This window comes from Bombyx mori, chromosome 5 (assembly GCF_030269925.1).
Source record: "Bombyx mori chromosome 5, ASM3026992v2".
Classification (NCBI taxonomy): domain Eukaryota; kingdom Metazoa; phylum Arthropoda; class Insecta; order Lepidoptera; family Bombycidae; genus Bombyx; species Bombyx mori.
Genome location: NC_085111.1, coordinates 5,292,951 through 5,309,422, shown reverse-complemented (window position 1 = coordinate 5,309,422; position 16,472 = coordinate 5,292,951). Strand labels below are relative to the sequence as shown.

The 16,472-nt window shown below is 36.0% G+C and overlaps 1 protein-coding gene and 1 long non-coding RNA gene across 2 annotated transcripts; both read right to left on the bottom strand.

Annotated features, from left to right (window-relative positions):
- Nucleotides 1–358: 358 nt before the first annotated feature.
- Nucleotides 359–5,165, bottom strand: LOC101740610 (uncharacterized). The gene is made up of 2 exons (XR_009973156.1): nucleotides 1,579–5,165; nucleotides 359–485 (listed from the first exon to the last, which is right to left on the bottom strand). It is a non-coding gene; the product is annotated as an uncharacterized LOC101740610 (long non-coding RNA).
- Nucleotides 5,166–8,770: 3,605 nt separating this feature from the next.
- LOC101740747 (uncharacterized PE-PGRS family protein PE_PGRS20) lies at nucleotides 8,771–14,052 on the bottom strand. The gene is made up of 3 exons (XM_004932321.5): nucleotides 13,372–14,052; nucleotides 10,953–11,139; nucleotides 8,771–10,119 (listed from the first exon to the last, which is right to left on the bottom strand). The coding sequence occupies exons 1-3, from the start codon at nucleotides 13,761–13,763 to the stop codon at nucleotides 9,946–9,948; spliced, it is 753 nt and encodes a 250-aa protein (XP_004932378.1). The 5' UTR covers nucleotides 13,764–14,052; the 3' UTR covers nucleotides 8,771–9,945.
- Between the last annotated feature and the right edge of the window lie 2,420 nt (nucleotides 14,053–16,472).

Sequence of the window (16,472 nt, the reverse complement as noted above, 5' to 3'; positions counted from 1 at the left end):
CTTATCATGAGACACTATATCACAATACATGGTATGGTATTTCCAGTTCTGCCGCGACGCAGTCGTGCGCCCCTTTCTCTCTCTCTCTCTCTCTCTCTCTCTCTTAAGAATGTTTCTGTTAAGAGAAAGAGAGAGAACAAAGAGTAGGAATATTGGGATCTTGATCTCACCTCTCAAGATCTTCAAAGAAGTACGGGAAGTGTGATCTACAAATCGTACTATATTGTCTACGGGCCCTACTATTCACTATTACCACCAACCAGAGCGGGAGGCGTTATTGTTACGATCTCAACGGGTCACGGCATCTTATAAGATATGAAACTTTATTTAACGTTAAAAATAATTAATGAATACGAAAACCATTTCAATTTTTTTTATTTTTATAACAATCTATTGCTTCGTCTTCTGATATTCACACCGACGTATTGATTTTAACCAGTTCTAGAAGAAGACGTTTCTTACGCATCGAAAGCTTGGTATTCGTCCTGAAATAGAGAAAGGATTATGTTTAGTACATTTTGTTGTTGATGTTGTTTTTGGGCGGTTATTGAACGACCTCACGGGGCACCTGGTGTGGAACAGTTATCAGAGTCCATGGAGATCACGAACATCTTGAGACTTGAGTTCTAAGTATCAGTTATATAAGTACAATGGCTTTCCCAACCTTCAAACCTACCCGTGCGGACTCGCAAGACGCCTTGTCACCAGTTTATAAAATGACTTCATATTGAACTTGAATTTGCTATAAAATTGAAGTGGTTCTATGTTTAGAGCTAAAACATTTATTTTACAATTCTAGAATTCAAAATAAATTAGATATATAAACAGTTGTGTGGAGTTCGAAATGTATTTACCTCAATATATAGTACTGTTCTACATTTACTGTGTACATTGATATACGAAATAAGAGCTTCTTTGTAAGCTGTTGCCTAATACTGACATGGCGACATCCGTGAAAGCAATATCGCTTTTCATATCATGTACGGCGAAGGCAGTGAATACGTACATATTTCTGTAAACTTTAGTAGTTGAAACATATCATATATATAACATATATATATATATATATATGTTAATACGTGAAACAAAAACTTTGTATCCCTTTTTACGAAAATTGCACAGACGGAGGAGCATGAAATTTCCCACACTTATAGTGCATATGGAGAAGAAATGCAGAATGCTAATTTTTTTTTTAATAATGCCTTAAGAAGCACACGCATACTCTTTTGTTTATTGTCAAATTTATGACACTTAAATGTCCAAAATAGTAGTTATTGTATTATTTAATTCGTCATCGCGATAGAACCAACTGTGCACGATATTTCAGTTTTTTAGGCATTCAGAAAAAACGTACCTTACTAATTTTTTATTGAGTAAAGAATACGAGAAATGCCGTAGGTATGTTTTCTAGATGGACTTCATAATACTTATATTCTAAAAACCCTATTTTTATTTCTGAAAAAATTGAATAGCAGTCGCGTGAAAATGAAAACATTGATACGCGCGCATATTTCTTTGTTGTACATTCTAGTCTGAGTTGTGTGGTACGTCCGTGACGAGAGTGAATGTTACACTTACTTGTACTATCTTAGTGCTGTATGGATAATTAACCTCCTCTGTGGTCATAGTATAGGCTTTCCATACGCTAGTTGGCCTGATGGGTAAGCCGGTTGAAACTAACAACGGAGGGAACACGTACGGCGGGAACACTCTCGGAACGGTGGAACTCGAAAACGGCTTAAATACAGGCGTGGGGTTGACCCATTGCGATCCACTAGCATCTGACTCGCTCGGCAACGGGAACACTCGCCAAGCACTCGTGAAACACACCAAACATATTAAATAAAATATTAATAACTTCATTTTCCTCTTCGAATTATAGCGGAACACGAAATCTTTGAATGACCGAGCAGGCCAGAATGAATACCGGATTTTTGTTGCGTGTTTAAAATGTTAAAACCAGCTAACCGTGAGGCGGTTTTTTGAATACGACTGTAAATCATTAAATTTCGTTTTTCGAAATCACGGCAGGAGCGTAAGTTCGATTTGAATAATTACGTGTAATACCAAACATTCCCGTTCGGAAACAAAGTTCATTTTAGTTTCGAAATAAAAGTCGCAAATGACTTTTGGGTTCTGTGATAATTTCAATGTGTGTGTTTTTTTTGCTAATTTCTTGATGTCAAAACTTGAGTTCCGGCTACATTTTGGCTTATGTTAGACCTCGAGAAGTCTTAGGTCATATTAGTGCAAACTAGCGTCCTAACAGCCTGAATGACGCAAGCTTTTGAAAGGTGGGGCAGCCGTTGTAACTATATTGAGACCTTAGAACTTATATCACAAGGTGGGTGGCGCATTTACGTTGTAGATGTCTATGGGCTCCGGTAACCATTTAACACCAGGTGGGCTGTGAGCTCATCCACCCATCTAAGCAATAAAAAAAGATGTGCGGTGTCGTGGGACACCGGATAGGAACGAAGTTCCTTATTATAAAAATATTAATTTGAAGTTCTATTCGAGGTATAAAGAAAATAATTATTTGGGTATACATTTTTTACTATGATTTTTTTTGATAAAAATTTCAAAAAAACTACCTTACAAAGTTATCAACTTTATTTTATTCACAATGATTTATAAAAAAGATATAATAATAATATACAAAGAAACAGCTATTTATATGAATAATAATAATAACTGTCCTCACGTAGACTATACACATTAGACACTGTATAGCCATCATACTAAGACTATACATAAATAATAAAAATCTTACGTTACGGACGTTTTTTCCCGGTTAGGGTACCCCTCCGCATCGTCCCATAAGGAACTTCATTCCAAAATATTAAAAAAAAGCTAATTTATGTTGGAAAATCGACTGTAATGTAAACCGATATACGGGAGAATGCTATTCTACAGAAAAGTGTATTGCATAGAATTTCGTTATCACAATATTTAGTAATTGCTGATAATTAAATGTTAAACAATTTATAAGTGATAAAAAAATGTCATTAACCGAGTAGGTAATTTTGCTCGATAGACTATTAGTCAGAATGTTATTAGGCTTGGTAATAAGTTTGTCTTGTAAAGGTCGCTAACGCGTTTCAGGATTTCACTTTGCTTCTTTTGCCATATGATAGCTACATATCTAAGCCTGTGCCCCAATAGCTACAGGTACAAACCTTTCAAACTGAAACGCTAAACATTTTCGCAGATAATTTGGATGGTGGTCGTTACGCCCTAAGACCGAACTGCGATTTAGTTAAATCCATATTGTTTCTTTATTCTTGCTATTACAGTTCTGTTAACATTGAAGTGGTCATTTGTAATCAGACAACGAGTATTGCATGAGTCATTGGTTTACCCAAGATCATATTGTATGAAGACGCAAACCATAGTCTTACGTGACAAGATGTGGTTTACGTGTTACGCAACACCAATTGTCGTTCAAACGCTTCGAATTGTAATTTAAAATCAACAGAAACTTCTCGAAATGTGCGTACTCATACAATATCAAAAATTGTAATGTATCTAATCTTATAAAGTCGCATTTGTGACCGCAATACACTCGGAGCATCATCCATGTCGACATTTTAGTATCCATGTCGACATTTTAATAAGTTTTGTTGTGCGAAATTCTGAGTCGACGTATCGGGTTATGATCACGTCATCTTTTGTCATTGACCTTTCCAGTAACAACATTTTTTTCAAGGTCGTCATCATATTTTCTAGCAATGTGCCGAAAGCACTCAATGATACGTTCGAGATAATTGGCTGATAATCATAACGTTGTATTAATATAAGGGGTATGAAATTGCCGATTTGTACTGAAAAATAGAAATTGTTTTTTTTTTCATTTAACATTTATTAATTCAAAACATCTACCATTATTATCTATACATTGCTGTCGTCTAATAGGAAGGTCATTTATGCGTTTGCGATAGAGCTCTGGTGATCTATATTTTACAAAATATGCGAAAACATCTTGTACTACCTCCTGGGAAGAAAACTACATCACGTAGAAAATTGTCCAAATTACGAAAAAAGTGGTAGTCCGGTGTCGCAAGGTCTGGCGAATACGGAGGGTCACGAATGGCTTCTGATTGCAGTTCCTGTAGAGTTAAAACGGTTTTTCGTGCTGTATGTGGTCTCCCGTTATCATGGAGCTATAATGGTGAAGATCGATTCATGAGTCGGCGATGTTTCAAGTTTGCAAGTTTTGCTATCATTGTTCGGAATTCGGCACAGTAGACATCTGCCGTTATTGTTTGACCAGATCGGAGAAAGCTATAGTGGATAACACCATGCTGAGACCACCAAACAATGACCATTACCTTTTTGATGGTAAGCTTTGCTTTAGGATACTGTTGCGGCGTTTGACCTGGGGTCAGTCATTGCATTTTTCGCTTACGGTTATCGTAAAGAATCCACACTGTACCAATGTTACAATTCGATCCAATATTCCTTCATTTCTGTTTCGATTCAACAAGGCAACACAAGTTTCAACACGCGTTTCTTTCTGCAGATCAGCCAAATCATGAGGCAGCCATTTTTCAATTTATTTTATTTTATTGATTTGACAAAAATAAGTCAATATTGTTGGTAAGGTAACGTTAAGCCATGCCGCTAATTTCTGGGTAGTTTGGCTCGCATCGGCTTCCACCATCTTTTTCAATTCATTGTTATTCACACGCTTGGGCGGCCTTCCGCGTGGTTCGTTCTTCAAATCAAAATTTCCATCACAAAAGCGTTTAAACCAAAATCGCATGGGGTATTCATTAGCAGTCCCCTCTTCAAACGCAACGTTGATATTGCAAGCTGTTTCTGCAGAGTTAGTTCCGCGTCGGAACTCGTATTCAAAAATCAGTCGAAGGTTCGAGGTATCCATCTTTCTTGTCTAAGTTGATTAAAAAAAACAACTGAAAGTCGATAATCAAATGTTGCATATTTTACAAAGAAGAACCTTATAGGTATATAATTTGAAAAAAGTTTCGCTCAAAAAGCTCTAACCATGAAGGTTCTATGTTAATTCGAAATACCTATTACAATAAAACGGCAATTTTATACTTTAACCCCTTATTATGTATGTCTTAGTTACTTAGGCTGAAGACCAGAGGTACTATTTATTCAAACACTAATAATTAGCAATAAACAATTGAAGCTTAAATGTAATAAAATATGTGGATAATATAAAGAGGATGTAACGAAACTGTTCTCAAAAATTAAGAACTATGATTTGAAAATGAACGCCTCTTTCATAGAGTTGTTGGTTACATTGATTAGTGTAACACGGAACCGGGTTAGAGGTGATCTATAATCATCAATCATTGATAAATTTTGATGTTTTTATATCGATGTTAAGTTTTGTTTAGTAACATGTGGTACAATAATCGATAGTATGAAAATACTATCGATTAATGTTATAATCGTTAAATGTTATAATAATCGATAGTATGAAAATACTATCGATTAATGTTACAATATCCTAGAAATACATTTATTTAATTTTTATATTGTTGATTTTCGAAACATTAATGCCACTAATTACTTTGAGAATTGAGTTAATTTTTTTTATTTTAGACGAGTATATACTATCCACATCATGGTGAGTGCAATGCCAAAGGCATAGCCATGTCGCTCCCTGCGAAGTGTTTGTATAGTGTTTGTTTTTATACTACTGTCCCGCCTTTCGAAACTGAAATCATGTGTGTTTCGTCGCAGAAAAAGGCTTTTTTTACCTATGCTGATAGCCATAAGAGGCTATTTCAGCTTCACCCTAACGTGTGTAGGTGAGCTCACGAGGCTCAAACCGGAGTGTTGCTAACACTGACCCTAGCAAGAGCAGTGCTTCGCAGAATCTACCACCGGATCGGTGAGAAACTCAGTGGGCTGTCTATATGGGTTAATTCGCTCGTCGTGCCCTTCGTCGCAACCGACGGGTTCGACGATGACGGTGACCGATGCTTGTGGTGCCTAAAAGCACCGTTAATGGATCAGGAGGATCCGTAATGACGTGCTTTGGGCGACGTCGACGGTTTACCATTCGGTCTACAGGATCGGGTATGTAGTTTCCAGCGGCCACGACAAGAGGGTTTTCATATCGTGCCGCCTTCTCAAAGTGGCGCAGCGATGCCGACTGTAGATACTTACTGACGGAGTCAAGCTCCAGGTCATCGTGGAGGTCCACGTTCCTCAGGAACCATGGTGCTCCGACGGCTATTCTGCAGAATCGGGATTGAATAACCTGAAGGGGTTTAAAGTTGGTGCGGGCCGCGTGAGTGAACACTACGCTTGCATACGTCATAAAGGGCGTATGCAAGTTTTGTAGAGAGTTACAAAACTTATTATAAACGGTAGGCAGCAGCTTGGCTCTGCCCTTGGCATTGCAAAAGTCCATAGGCGACGGTAACCACTCACCATCAGGTGGGCCGTATGCTCGTCTGCCTATAAGGGCAATAAATAAAAATAAAAAAATATTACGGAGGGACAGTTTGCTTCGTCTGCAAAGCATAGGGTAAAGTCGTCCTAGTATAAAGGCGGCACAGTCGCGTACCGTTTTAATGTGGGAACGGAATGCCATCCCTCTGTCGAGGGTTACGCCTAGGTATTTGACCTTCGAGGCAAGGCATAATGGTTATACTTACAGATATTATAGTTAATTTAGTGGAAGGGACTATGGAAGGAGGGGGAAGCTATGACTGACTCGGTAGTGTAGTAGTTAGCGCTCCTGACTGTTGCGCCGAGGGTCGTGGGTTCGATTCTCAGATCAGGCAAACATTCGTGTGATAAACCGGTTTGTTCGCTCTTCGTCTGGGTATTTATTATCTATATATTATGTACATATTTAAAAGTATATAAGTATGTAGGTCAGTTTGTGGTACCCATAACACAGGGTTTCCTAATTTGGGGATGGATGACCGTGCGTGATTTGTTCATAAGCTATTTAGTTATTTATTTATATTGTCTTTTTGGCTTTGAATCTTTAAAAACAATGACTTAACTGCTATTATTTTCTAAAGCGCCTATTTAATTATGAATAGCAAGAGTATTAGAATATGATTTTGATTGATGTACATGCGCAGTACTCACGATTCGTACGTGCCTTACTCAAATTTGTACGGAGTTGGAAAAGCTTCCCTTCGTTGGCCGTTAGGGGCGCTGTTCCAACTCCATACAAATTTGAGTTAACTTTAACGCGATCGTGAAGTTAAAAATCTCGCACTAAGCACACTGTATACCCACTAAGACGCGCAATACCGACTACATTGAATATGAAGTTTAATATTCAATTATTTTAAACCGCTTAGTTCCTTCCGAAATAGTACATCTACTGTACAATATTATTCTCTTAGCTCAATGGTTGTTGATCTAAGATTTGTTAGATATTTATTATATTAATACGTGAAGCAAAAACTTTGTATCCCTTTTTACGAAAATTGCGCGAATGGAGGAGTATGAAATTTTCCACACTTATAGAGAATATAGAGAAGAAGTGCACATTGCTAATATTTTCTTAAAATAATGCATAAAAGATACATTAAATCAATAAAGAAAACATTACACACACTACATACCATGTATTTGTCGCAACACGCATGCATACTATTTATTGTCAAACTTTTGTTCTTGACGTCTGTGGTCAAATTGAGAATAGATTCAATATTGTTTGTCTTTATTAATATTTTTTATAATATAGCCCTGGCGAAATTTGTTATTATAGAAGTATAAAATACAATCATAATAGTGTACAAACTTACAATTCCAATTAACTATAGTCGAATTTCGACTACTGCGGGACCTCTAGTATTTATTATTGGACGATATCATGTATGTGTCAAATGTTTAATCTCATAAAGTGTCAAGTAAGGCTCGTTAGCATAGTAATGGCAAAGTTACGAAATACAAGCAAAGAATAAATAAAATTTTTAGTGTGTGCGTCTTATGCTTCATTGATAATCCTGATCTTTTTTTGGTTTTTATGATTGAAAGATTACTGGCGCCCCGAAGGCCTTTCCAGTTTCACCAGGACAGGTGGGCGAGCAAATGCTCAGCCAGGAGGGGTGGGATTTATTAACAACTGCCCGAGCGCCTCCGAAGGACACCTAACAACTCAAGAGCAATTGCTTCGCGAATGAATCTACTACCGGATCGGAATCACGACCCGCTGAGAAGATCCGGCGAGAAACTCAGCGGACTGATGCATGGGTTAGGTTGCACGTCGACCTCTTTGTCGAGTTCAACGAGTACGGTTACCGTGGTCCCTAAGCCTGCTCCTAGTGTTAGAGCTGAAGGCGTCAATCCTGATCTATTGAAACTTTGGAAAACCTTGGGACGTTAGGATGAATTGGTTATTATACAGGCTGATCCACTCTTCAAATTCGAAATGAGTACTTCGTGGTAGAAATAGAAAGAACAGCGCCACCAAACGCTTCCAATAATAATGGAGATCACAATTTATCACAATTTTAGTTGTAGGTATTATTATTATAACACAATATTATTATTTCATTTTGGAAGTTGTTCGCAAACACGTGTTAAACAAAAATTGGTATCCTTTGCTTAGTGCGAGTTTTTTAACATTCTCGATAGCGTTAAAGTTAACTCAAATTTGTATAGAGTTGGAACGTTTGCCTACGTTTGCCGCTAGGGGCGCTGTTCCAACTGCATAAGTTGTCTTTTACGTTATCGAGACTGTTAAAAAACTCGCACTAAGAGACTGTCCGCGGGATTTGCATAGCGACACGGTTGTATCGTAAAAATAAATGTATTGAAATTAAATGAAAAATTTACGATTCGTTTTATTATTGTAAATAAACTTAAAATTACAACTTACAATAAAGTTTTAACTAAAAATAAATACATTAATCGATGTTTGCTTAGCCTAATTTTGAAAATCAGAATACAATTTACGGCCGAACGCCGTGTTAATTATTGTCTACTTAATTATTTGTCTATTAATGTCTACGACATTTCGTCGTGTGAGTGTTTTTAATCAAATATGAATCGCCTAATTCGTAAAAAACATTTTGAATGTCTCATTTCTTTCACTTACAAAGAAAATAATAAGTCTTTAAGGACGTATTTTTTTCACTAGAAGCACATTAATTACATTAGACTAGATAACAAAACGACAACAATGTCTATATGCACACGTTGAAATAAAGTGTTTACATACATGTGTTATATTGAAAAAAGTCTGTATAGAAAACGTGACTGCTAACATTTGCAACATCTATTCAGTATTATAGTTCTATTATAAAAGTTTTGTTTTATACACAACAATAAAAACTATTAAATGTACATCGAATACTACGTATATAGTATGTTTCTGTGGAATTTATTTTACGTATTTCGATTTTCGAATGTTTTTTTTTTTAAACAGTAAAAAGGTCGTTTTCAGATTTGGAGCCAAAAGCGAGTTTTTTGATTTAATTCTCATAACCTTAATGGTACCGTAATTATAAGTACAATAAATTTGTTGTTATGACAACAGGCACATAGTCTTATAACTATATATTCGTAAAAACTGTTAAATTAGGAGTTCTATATTAAAAACTACTCCAAACCTCATTCGTATCACTGGTTCGAAATTCAAATTCTAACTTGTTTGCTATTTTTTCGGTAATGCGTGTTGAAATTCGGCAATTTTATTTAATCAGTATAAAATACAATAATAAAGGAAAACTAACTGGGTATTAGAACTTTATTAAAAACAAAAGAAGTACGGTTTCTAAACTTTATAAAAAAGTTCCTATTTCAATTGTCATCCGTGTTGGCGTTATCAAATGCGTAAAATGAACACACCTAAATACAAAAAAATTAAAAAATAGAGAAATTTTTAATTCATGAAATCGTTACTTTTTTGGTATTACCGCAAAATTGAAAACGATCCAAAAACCGCTCCGTAAAACGCAGAATATTAGGTACCTATATATTATCTGTGAGTTTTCAATTTGATACAACCACAGTCACGAAGTCGTCGCCTAATCTCGGTGAAACATTCGATTTTCCGTTTCTGAACGCAGCCGCGCCGATACCTTTGCCTCTCCCTAGAAGTTCTGGGAAAGGAAAGTTCGGGACTCCACGCTGTCTGACGTCTAAAAGACCATCACCGAACGAAGGCTGAAAAATCAGAAATATTTATTTATTAAAATATTTTAAATGTACATTTCTGACGATATGTTTTTTTTTTATTGCCTAGTTGTGTGGACGAGCTCACAGCCCACCTGGTGTTAAGTGGTTACTGGAACCCATAGACATCTACGACGTAAATGCGCCACACACCTTGAGATATAAGTTCTAAGGTCTCAGTATAGTTACAACGGCTGCCCCACCCTTCAAACCGAAACGCATTACTGCTTCACGGCAGAAATAGGCGGGGCGGTGGTACCTATATGTCTAATTCAATCACTGCTTACTCCGTTGGAATAACGGTAAGAAACCCGAAATACATATATAATTCTCGGTAGAGAGATATAAGACGGTTATGGTTGGTTGCTTTCCACCAGTACTTAGCTTTATTTTTTTAAATATATAGTCTTGGTTTATTCTATTCGATTTTTTATTTCAGTATCGATGCTCCTTCAGAGCGTTGGAGCAGTCATTCGTGAAAGATTATGTTAGATAGGTATATACAATAATTATTTTGGAAAATCCGCGTCTGTCTGCCTGTCTGCTTTAGGATATACTCGTAGTTGGTACCTATGTAATCTGTGTAATCCATACTATTTATTAGTTGTATTCAAAATTATAAATGCGAAAGTGTGTTTGTTTGTCCTTTTTTCAGGTAGAAACGAAGCAACGGATTTTTTTTTTTTAAATGATACTACTAAGTCAAGAGATTGACAGGCTACCTTTTAACACGAAAAAAACATCTCATTCTCACAGGACACTTTTCCTTGACCACGCGGCCCAAGCCACTTATACTTTAGTTATGTGTACAAAATAGCACTTACGTTGGGTTGAGCGAATCCACCAAGCGAATTGAATCCGAAGGCTGACGACGCGCTCTGGCTTCCGAAGTTATTTCCGAAGCCTGTTCCGAAGGATGCGGCTTGCGAGGCGGCTCCTGAGACTGATGGACCGGCAACTCCGAACAAGGCTGCGGCGGCTTGACTGCTGGCTTGACTGCCGCTGAAACCACTGAAATGCAAATACGAAGTATTAATAAATTTATGTACAGTGAAAATCAATCAAAACCTTGTTTTAATAAATAATAGTTTTAAAAAAACTAACAAAATACGCTTTTATAGAAAATATTTTTTTAATAAATTTGAATTAAAAATAGTGTAACGAAAGCGTGGGGGCATGGTATCAGTAGTTATAAAAAAATTATGAACAGATATGAGTAGAAGGGTTATTTTGATAATATCCTGAAAAACACACCACGCTTTTTTTTTACAACAAAATCACTTTTTCTTACACTATTTTGAATTCAAATTTATTAAAATTAATTGTCTATTTTTTAGTTGGATTTTCTATAAAAGCGTATTTTGTTAGTTTTTTTAAAGTTTTATTTATTTTTCGTCGTTTAGTTGAATATAAATTTTTACAATATATTATTTTTTATTTTAGTATTGAATTTCATCGGTCCTTAATAAGTATACCAAATTTCGAGTTAATCGTAATTCGTTTTGAAGGGGGTCAAAATCTTGTTCACAGATTCCATTACATACATACGTCTGAAGCTAATAAAAGCGTATTAAAAATCAAAGTAGGCTTTTATAGGCCCATTTAAATTGTCACGACTTTACCACTGATCTCAAGATAGGTCACGTTGTGATGATGGTGAAGTACAACTAACTCATGCGTGGCTCATCTGCCCATCTAATTAGAGTAATAACTTAAAGACATACCGTAAAAAAAGAAAAAAAAAAGAACATAGCTTGTAATACTTCTAATGTAACTTAACCTTTATGTGTGATACACATTTTTTATTCGTATTTATTTGGATTTGTATTTGTAGTTAATTCGTAATGTATATTAAAATCTATATAATTGTCACCGTAATGGTTACGTAAAACATTGCAGTTTGTACGCGTGACACATCAAAACAGCACAAAAAATCAACAAGTAAGTACGTAACATAACCAATTTGATTAAAAACATGTCAGTTTCAATATTTGTACATGTTTACGTGAGTTACATAATGATATTTACGTAAAATAAATAATTACGTAATTATTACTGATGTTTTCGCCATCTAATATTGGTGATGAAATTCTGGTCGGATTAGAAATAATTAATTCATCTTATCTGCTTATAGTCATTATAATACAAATTTGATGATTTCGTATGCAGAGCACAGTGCATATGCGTAGTCATCGATCAACAACACTAGGAACTAATATTACTAATATTTTAAAACAGTAACTTTTTATTCTATAGATATATGTAGATTCAACTCACAATCTGTGCTTAGCAGTGTACCTACTTAGTGCGAGTTTTCTAACGTCCTCGATAGTGTAAAAGTTAACTCAAATATGCATGTAGTTGGAACATCTGCCTACGTTTGCCGCTAGGGGTGCTTTCTTTTACTCTATCGAGTACGTTAAAAAACTCGCACTAAGCACACAGAGTCTATAAGCATAATTATTTGAATGGTTCTTTTTGACTTTGACACATGAGGTCTAAATCTCAATTATATAGTATAACGCCCGTCCCACTCTTCAAATTGGAACGCATTAATATTTCGTTGCAGAAATAGGCAGGGTGGTGGTACCTGGCCTTGCCGGTTCACGAGAAGTCCCCCACTACTATTACAACCGATGTTTGTCTCTCATCCTAAAATGCACATTTGATGACAATTTTTGGCCGGCTTTATGAAATACACTTACGTATGTGTCAAAGCGAATCTTTTTTTTAATTATTGCTTAGATGGGTGGACGAGCTCACAGCCCACCTAGTGTTAAGTGGTTACTGGAGCCCATAAACATCTACAACGTAAATGCGCCACCCACCTTGAGATATAAGTTTCAAGGTCTCCGTTACATACAGGTTACATACATAAATTCACTTTATAAATTATTCTCTTTTATTTTGGTAAAGAATGACTGATAGCGTATCCTCATATATTCAACCGAATATAATTGAAGACTTAAAACTTTAAAGCACGAAACGAGCTGCACAGTGAGCAGCTAAGCTAATTTTAATGTCTTTTTTTAAATTTGTAAAGTTTAAAAAAAACGTAAAATCTTTAACTGTTCATTATCACAATCAATCAACAAACGTCACGTCATCGGAATCAGTTTACTACGATAGCGCTCATCTCATTCAAGCAATTCAAACAACTCACGTATTCGAAGCGTTCACGTCATAGGTATCTGGGTTACGTTTTCAAATTCAGAACACTCTCAAAAAAACATTGTCACTAACCTTCCGAAACCATTGAATGATGACGCCTGACTGGCCGAGTGTGACGCACTGAAGCCCTCACTGAATCCAAATGAGAACGACTGAGAAGCGGAGTGACTGGCCCCAGGTCCGCTACCGCTGCTGCTAATACTGGCGGTCAGTCCACCATTCCCTGAAGGAGCCAGATTAAAACCGCCACCACCGAATTTGGGTTTCACTTGAGCTCGTTTTTCATGTGGCAACAGCGTACTAGGATCACGCTCTAAGTGTTCTAAAACAGGCAAGACGGGAGGTGTTATCACTGGTTCTAATTTCCTTTCGCGACGCTGATCCGGAAAAGCGAAGCCGGAGGGCGCGGCCGAAACGATTTTCAAAATCGTCGCCAAGCAGAGACAAGAGCACAGGAGCCTCATGGTTGGATCTGATGATACTATGCCGATTTGGCGACGGAACTTGTTTTAATAGGGTCGTACGAGGTCATGAGAGGTGTTGGCATGCGGCACGCGCCGCAGCCTTCAGAAAACCCACTGCGCTCGGTTCGAGACGACATCCTGCCATGTACCAGCCCCCCTCTCGATGCGATCCATAAACGTAGCACCGCTATTCCTTTTTAATTTTATGACGTTATTGTTGAATACGTTCCGAGTAGTTATGTGAGAATTAGTCAGATGATGGCTATTGGGAAATCCTAATGTACAAGTTGAATATCCAATGGTATTTTGATGTACGAGAAGCAAATTATTCTAGCCATAAGGATGTTAATTCAATTAAATATTTTCGTGTATTGTATTTAAAGGATTCACAAATACTCGAGACATTAAAATTGTTTTTGGGGTAATTCTTTTACATTAAAAAATTACAATAAAATTTTCAATATATTGTATTCATTCTAATAGCATATTTTCGTTTCGTTAATGTGTTTCTATATACATATGAACGTTAATTAAAAAAAAAATTAATAATCGAAACCAAATATACTATATGAATCTTTTTGCAGATAAATTCTATTTATTTATTTATGTACACATAAAAAAGAAGACATAGTACAGAGTAATAGGAAAATTATGTACAAAGGCACTGCTTATTTCTTTAAGAAATCTCGTCCAGCAGACTCTTCTATTTTAGTTCCTGATTCATTGTCGTCATCAGTCTTTTAATTTATTTACAGTTCTACGTTTATTAATTCGTATCAACCGTGTTGACATTCATAATGGAACCAGAACACGTAGCAATGAGTGACGGAAGGCAAAGGGCTTATTGCCTGTTCAAGGTTAGTTACTACTTTCGTCAGTACGAAGTATTGAGAAAAATATTATGATATATAAACTATATAATAATAAAATATATAAATTAATTACTACAGTGTGAGATAAACGTAAGTGCGTAACGACAACTACTAAAATAATAATTTTTAAGAACACAGAAATATCATGGAATTCAATAGCTGTTGATAGGCTTGTGCGATTAAAAAATTCATGAATTAAGTATTTATTCAAATTCTTTTAATAAACAGATAATGTCCAAAAGCCGATTGAGCGAGCGACAAAAACCTGAAAAGGTCAAAACACTATAATTTAATTACCACTTGATTAGTGAATTATTGAAATATGTATAAGTATGTTGCTTCTCGAATATTATTTAGGGGTTGGATTGAGTTGTCTTTATAATAAGTAGTAGGGCAAATGTGTCGTATCATCATTACGTTCTTTCTTTTTTCTTTTTCTTTCCAATCAATGTAAGCTTTTTGAGAACTAATTCACCTGACGATTGTATTTTGAGATTAACTAGCTGTACCTGTCCGCTTCGCTCGGCATTTAATATTAACATTATTATTTCTCACCCCCACAAAGATTCTCATCATTAACCCCCCACAACTGGTATAGGGAGTCGAACACTCATATAAATATTGTCCTATCCATTAAGTACATGTATTTTCTACATGGATACCAAGTTTCAAGTCAATCAGATGCATGGTTCAGCAGTTATAACGGAACATCCGTAAAAACCACTGCAGATTTATATATTAGTATAGATATTTCGTTGAGAATCTAGATTTGTCTAGAAAATGTATTCGAACTGAATACGGAAGTTAAAAAAAGCACTTAATTCACTAAATTAAAATACTAGCAGTATTTCTTGCAATTTTAGACTAATTCTACAAGAGTTTGCAATAAGGCAATAATTTTAGACTAATTTATTCTCAACAATTTTAAGCTGTTAATTAATCACACTTAAATTAATTATTCGTATAAATTGACAGTCTATCACCAAGATTTTTGTTTCAATACCATTAAATTCGTGTTGTGTTTTGTTTTACAAAAATCATAATAAACCTAGCAATAGATATTTTCTTTAAGTAATTAATTTTAATGGCCAATTTCAAAACGTTTATGTTTTTATTATTTTAATTACAGTATACAAATAAAAATGGAATAACAAAAAATTGGAATTACAACGACAAAGAAATTTAAACCTCTGGGTCATTGTACCTATGGACTCTTTTGACATGGGTTTTTCCTCACAACCGGAGAAGGTCCGGATTCCTTATTTGGAGGCACCAATGCAAGTTTTATTCTTAATAGATGGTAATAATGCTCTAAATTACCGGTTACCGTATATTATTTAACGAATGTCTTTCGTCAATACATAAAAATGATAGAAAATTACAATTTTCAATATTATAAATTGTTAAACGGACCACACGAGAAGCAAAGCTTCAAATAAAAAAAGCAGTTCAAATAAATAAAAAAAGAATCATTAGAATCGGTTCTCGCAAAAATTTCTGAGGTAACGCGTATTCAATCGTCTCGTTTTTATCATCGCACCGCGTGCCACCGGAGTAGAGTTCATCCATACTACCTGGAGCCACTGCGGTCATCCACAGTGCGTTTCCAGAGGTCTTTTTTGCCACGTACCATCCGGCTATGGAATGAGCTCCCTTCCACGGTGTTTCCCGAGCGCTATGACATGTCCTTCTTCAAACGAGGCTTGTGGAGAGTATTAAGCGGTAGGCAGCGGCTTGGCTATGCTCCTGGCATTGCTGAAGTCCATGGGCGACGGTAACCACTTACCATCAGGTGGGCCGTACGCTCGTCTGCCTACAAAGGCAATAAAAAAAAATT

Coding starts and splice junctions, on each gene's coding strand:
- LOC101740747 (XM_004932321.5), bottom strand. CDS start 13,763: ATGAGGCTCCTGTGCTCTTGTCTCTGCTTGGCGACGATTTTGAAAATC. Junction 11,140..13,371: donor TCATTCAATGGTTTCGGAAG/GTTAGTGACAAT, acceptor TTTGCATTTCAG/TGGTTTCAGCGGCAGTCAAG. Junction 10,120..10,952: donor GTGGATTCGCTCAACCCAAC/GTAAGTGCTATT, acceptor CTGATTTTTCAG/CCTTCGTTCGGTGATGGTCT.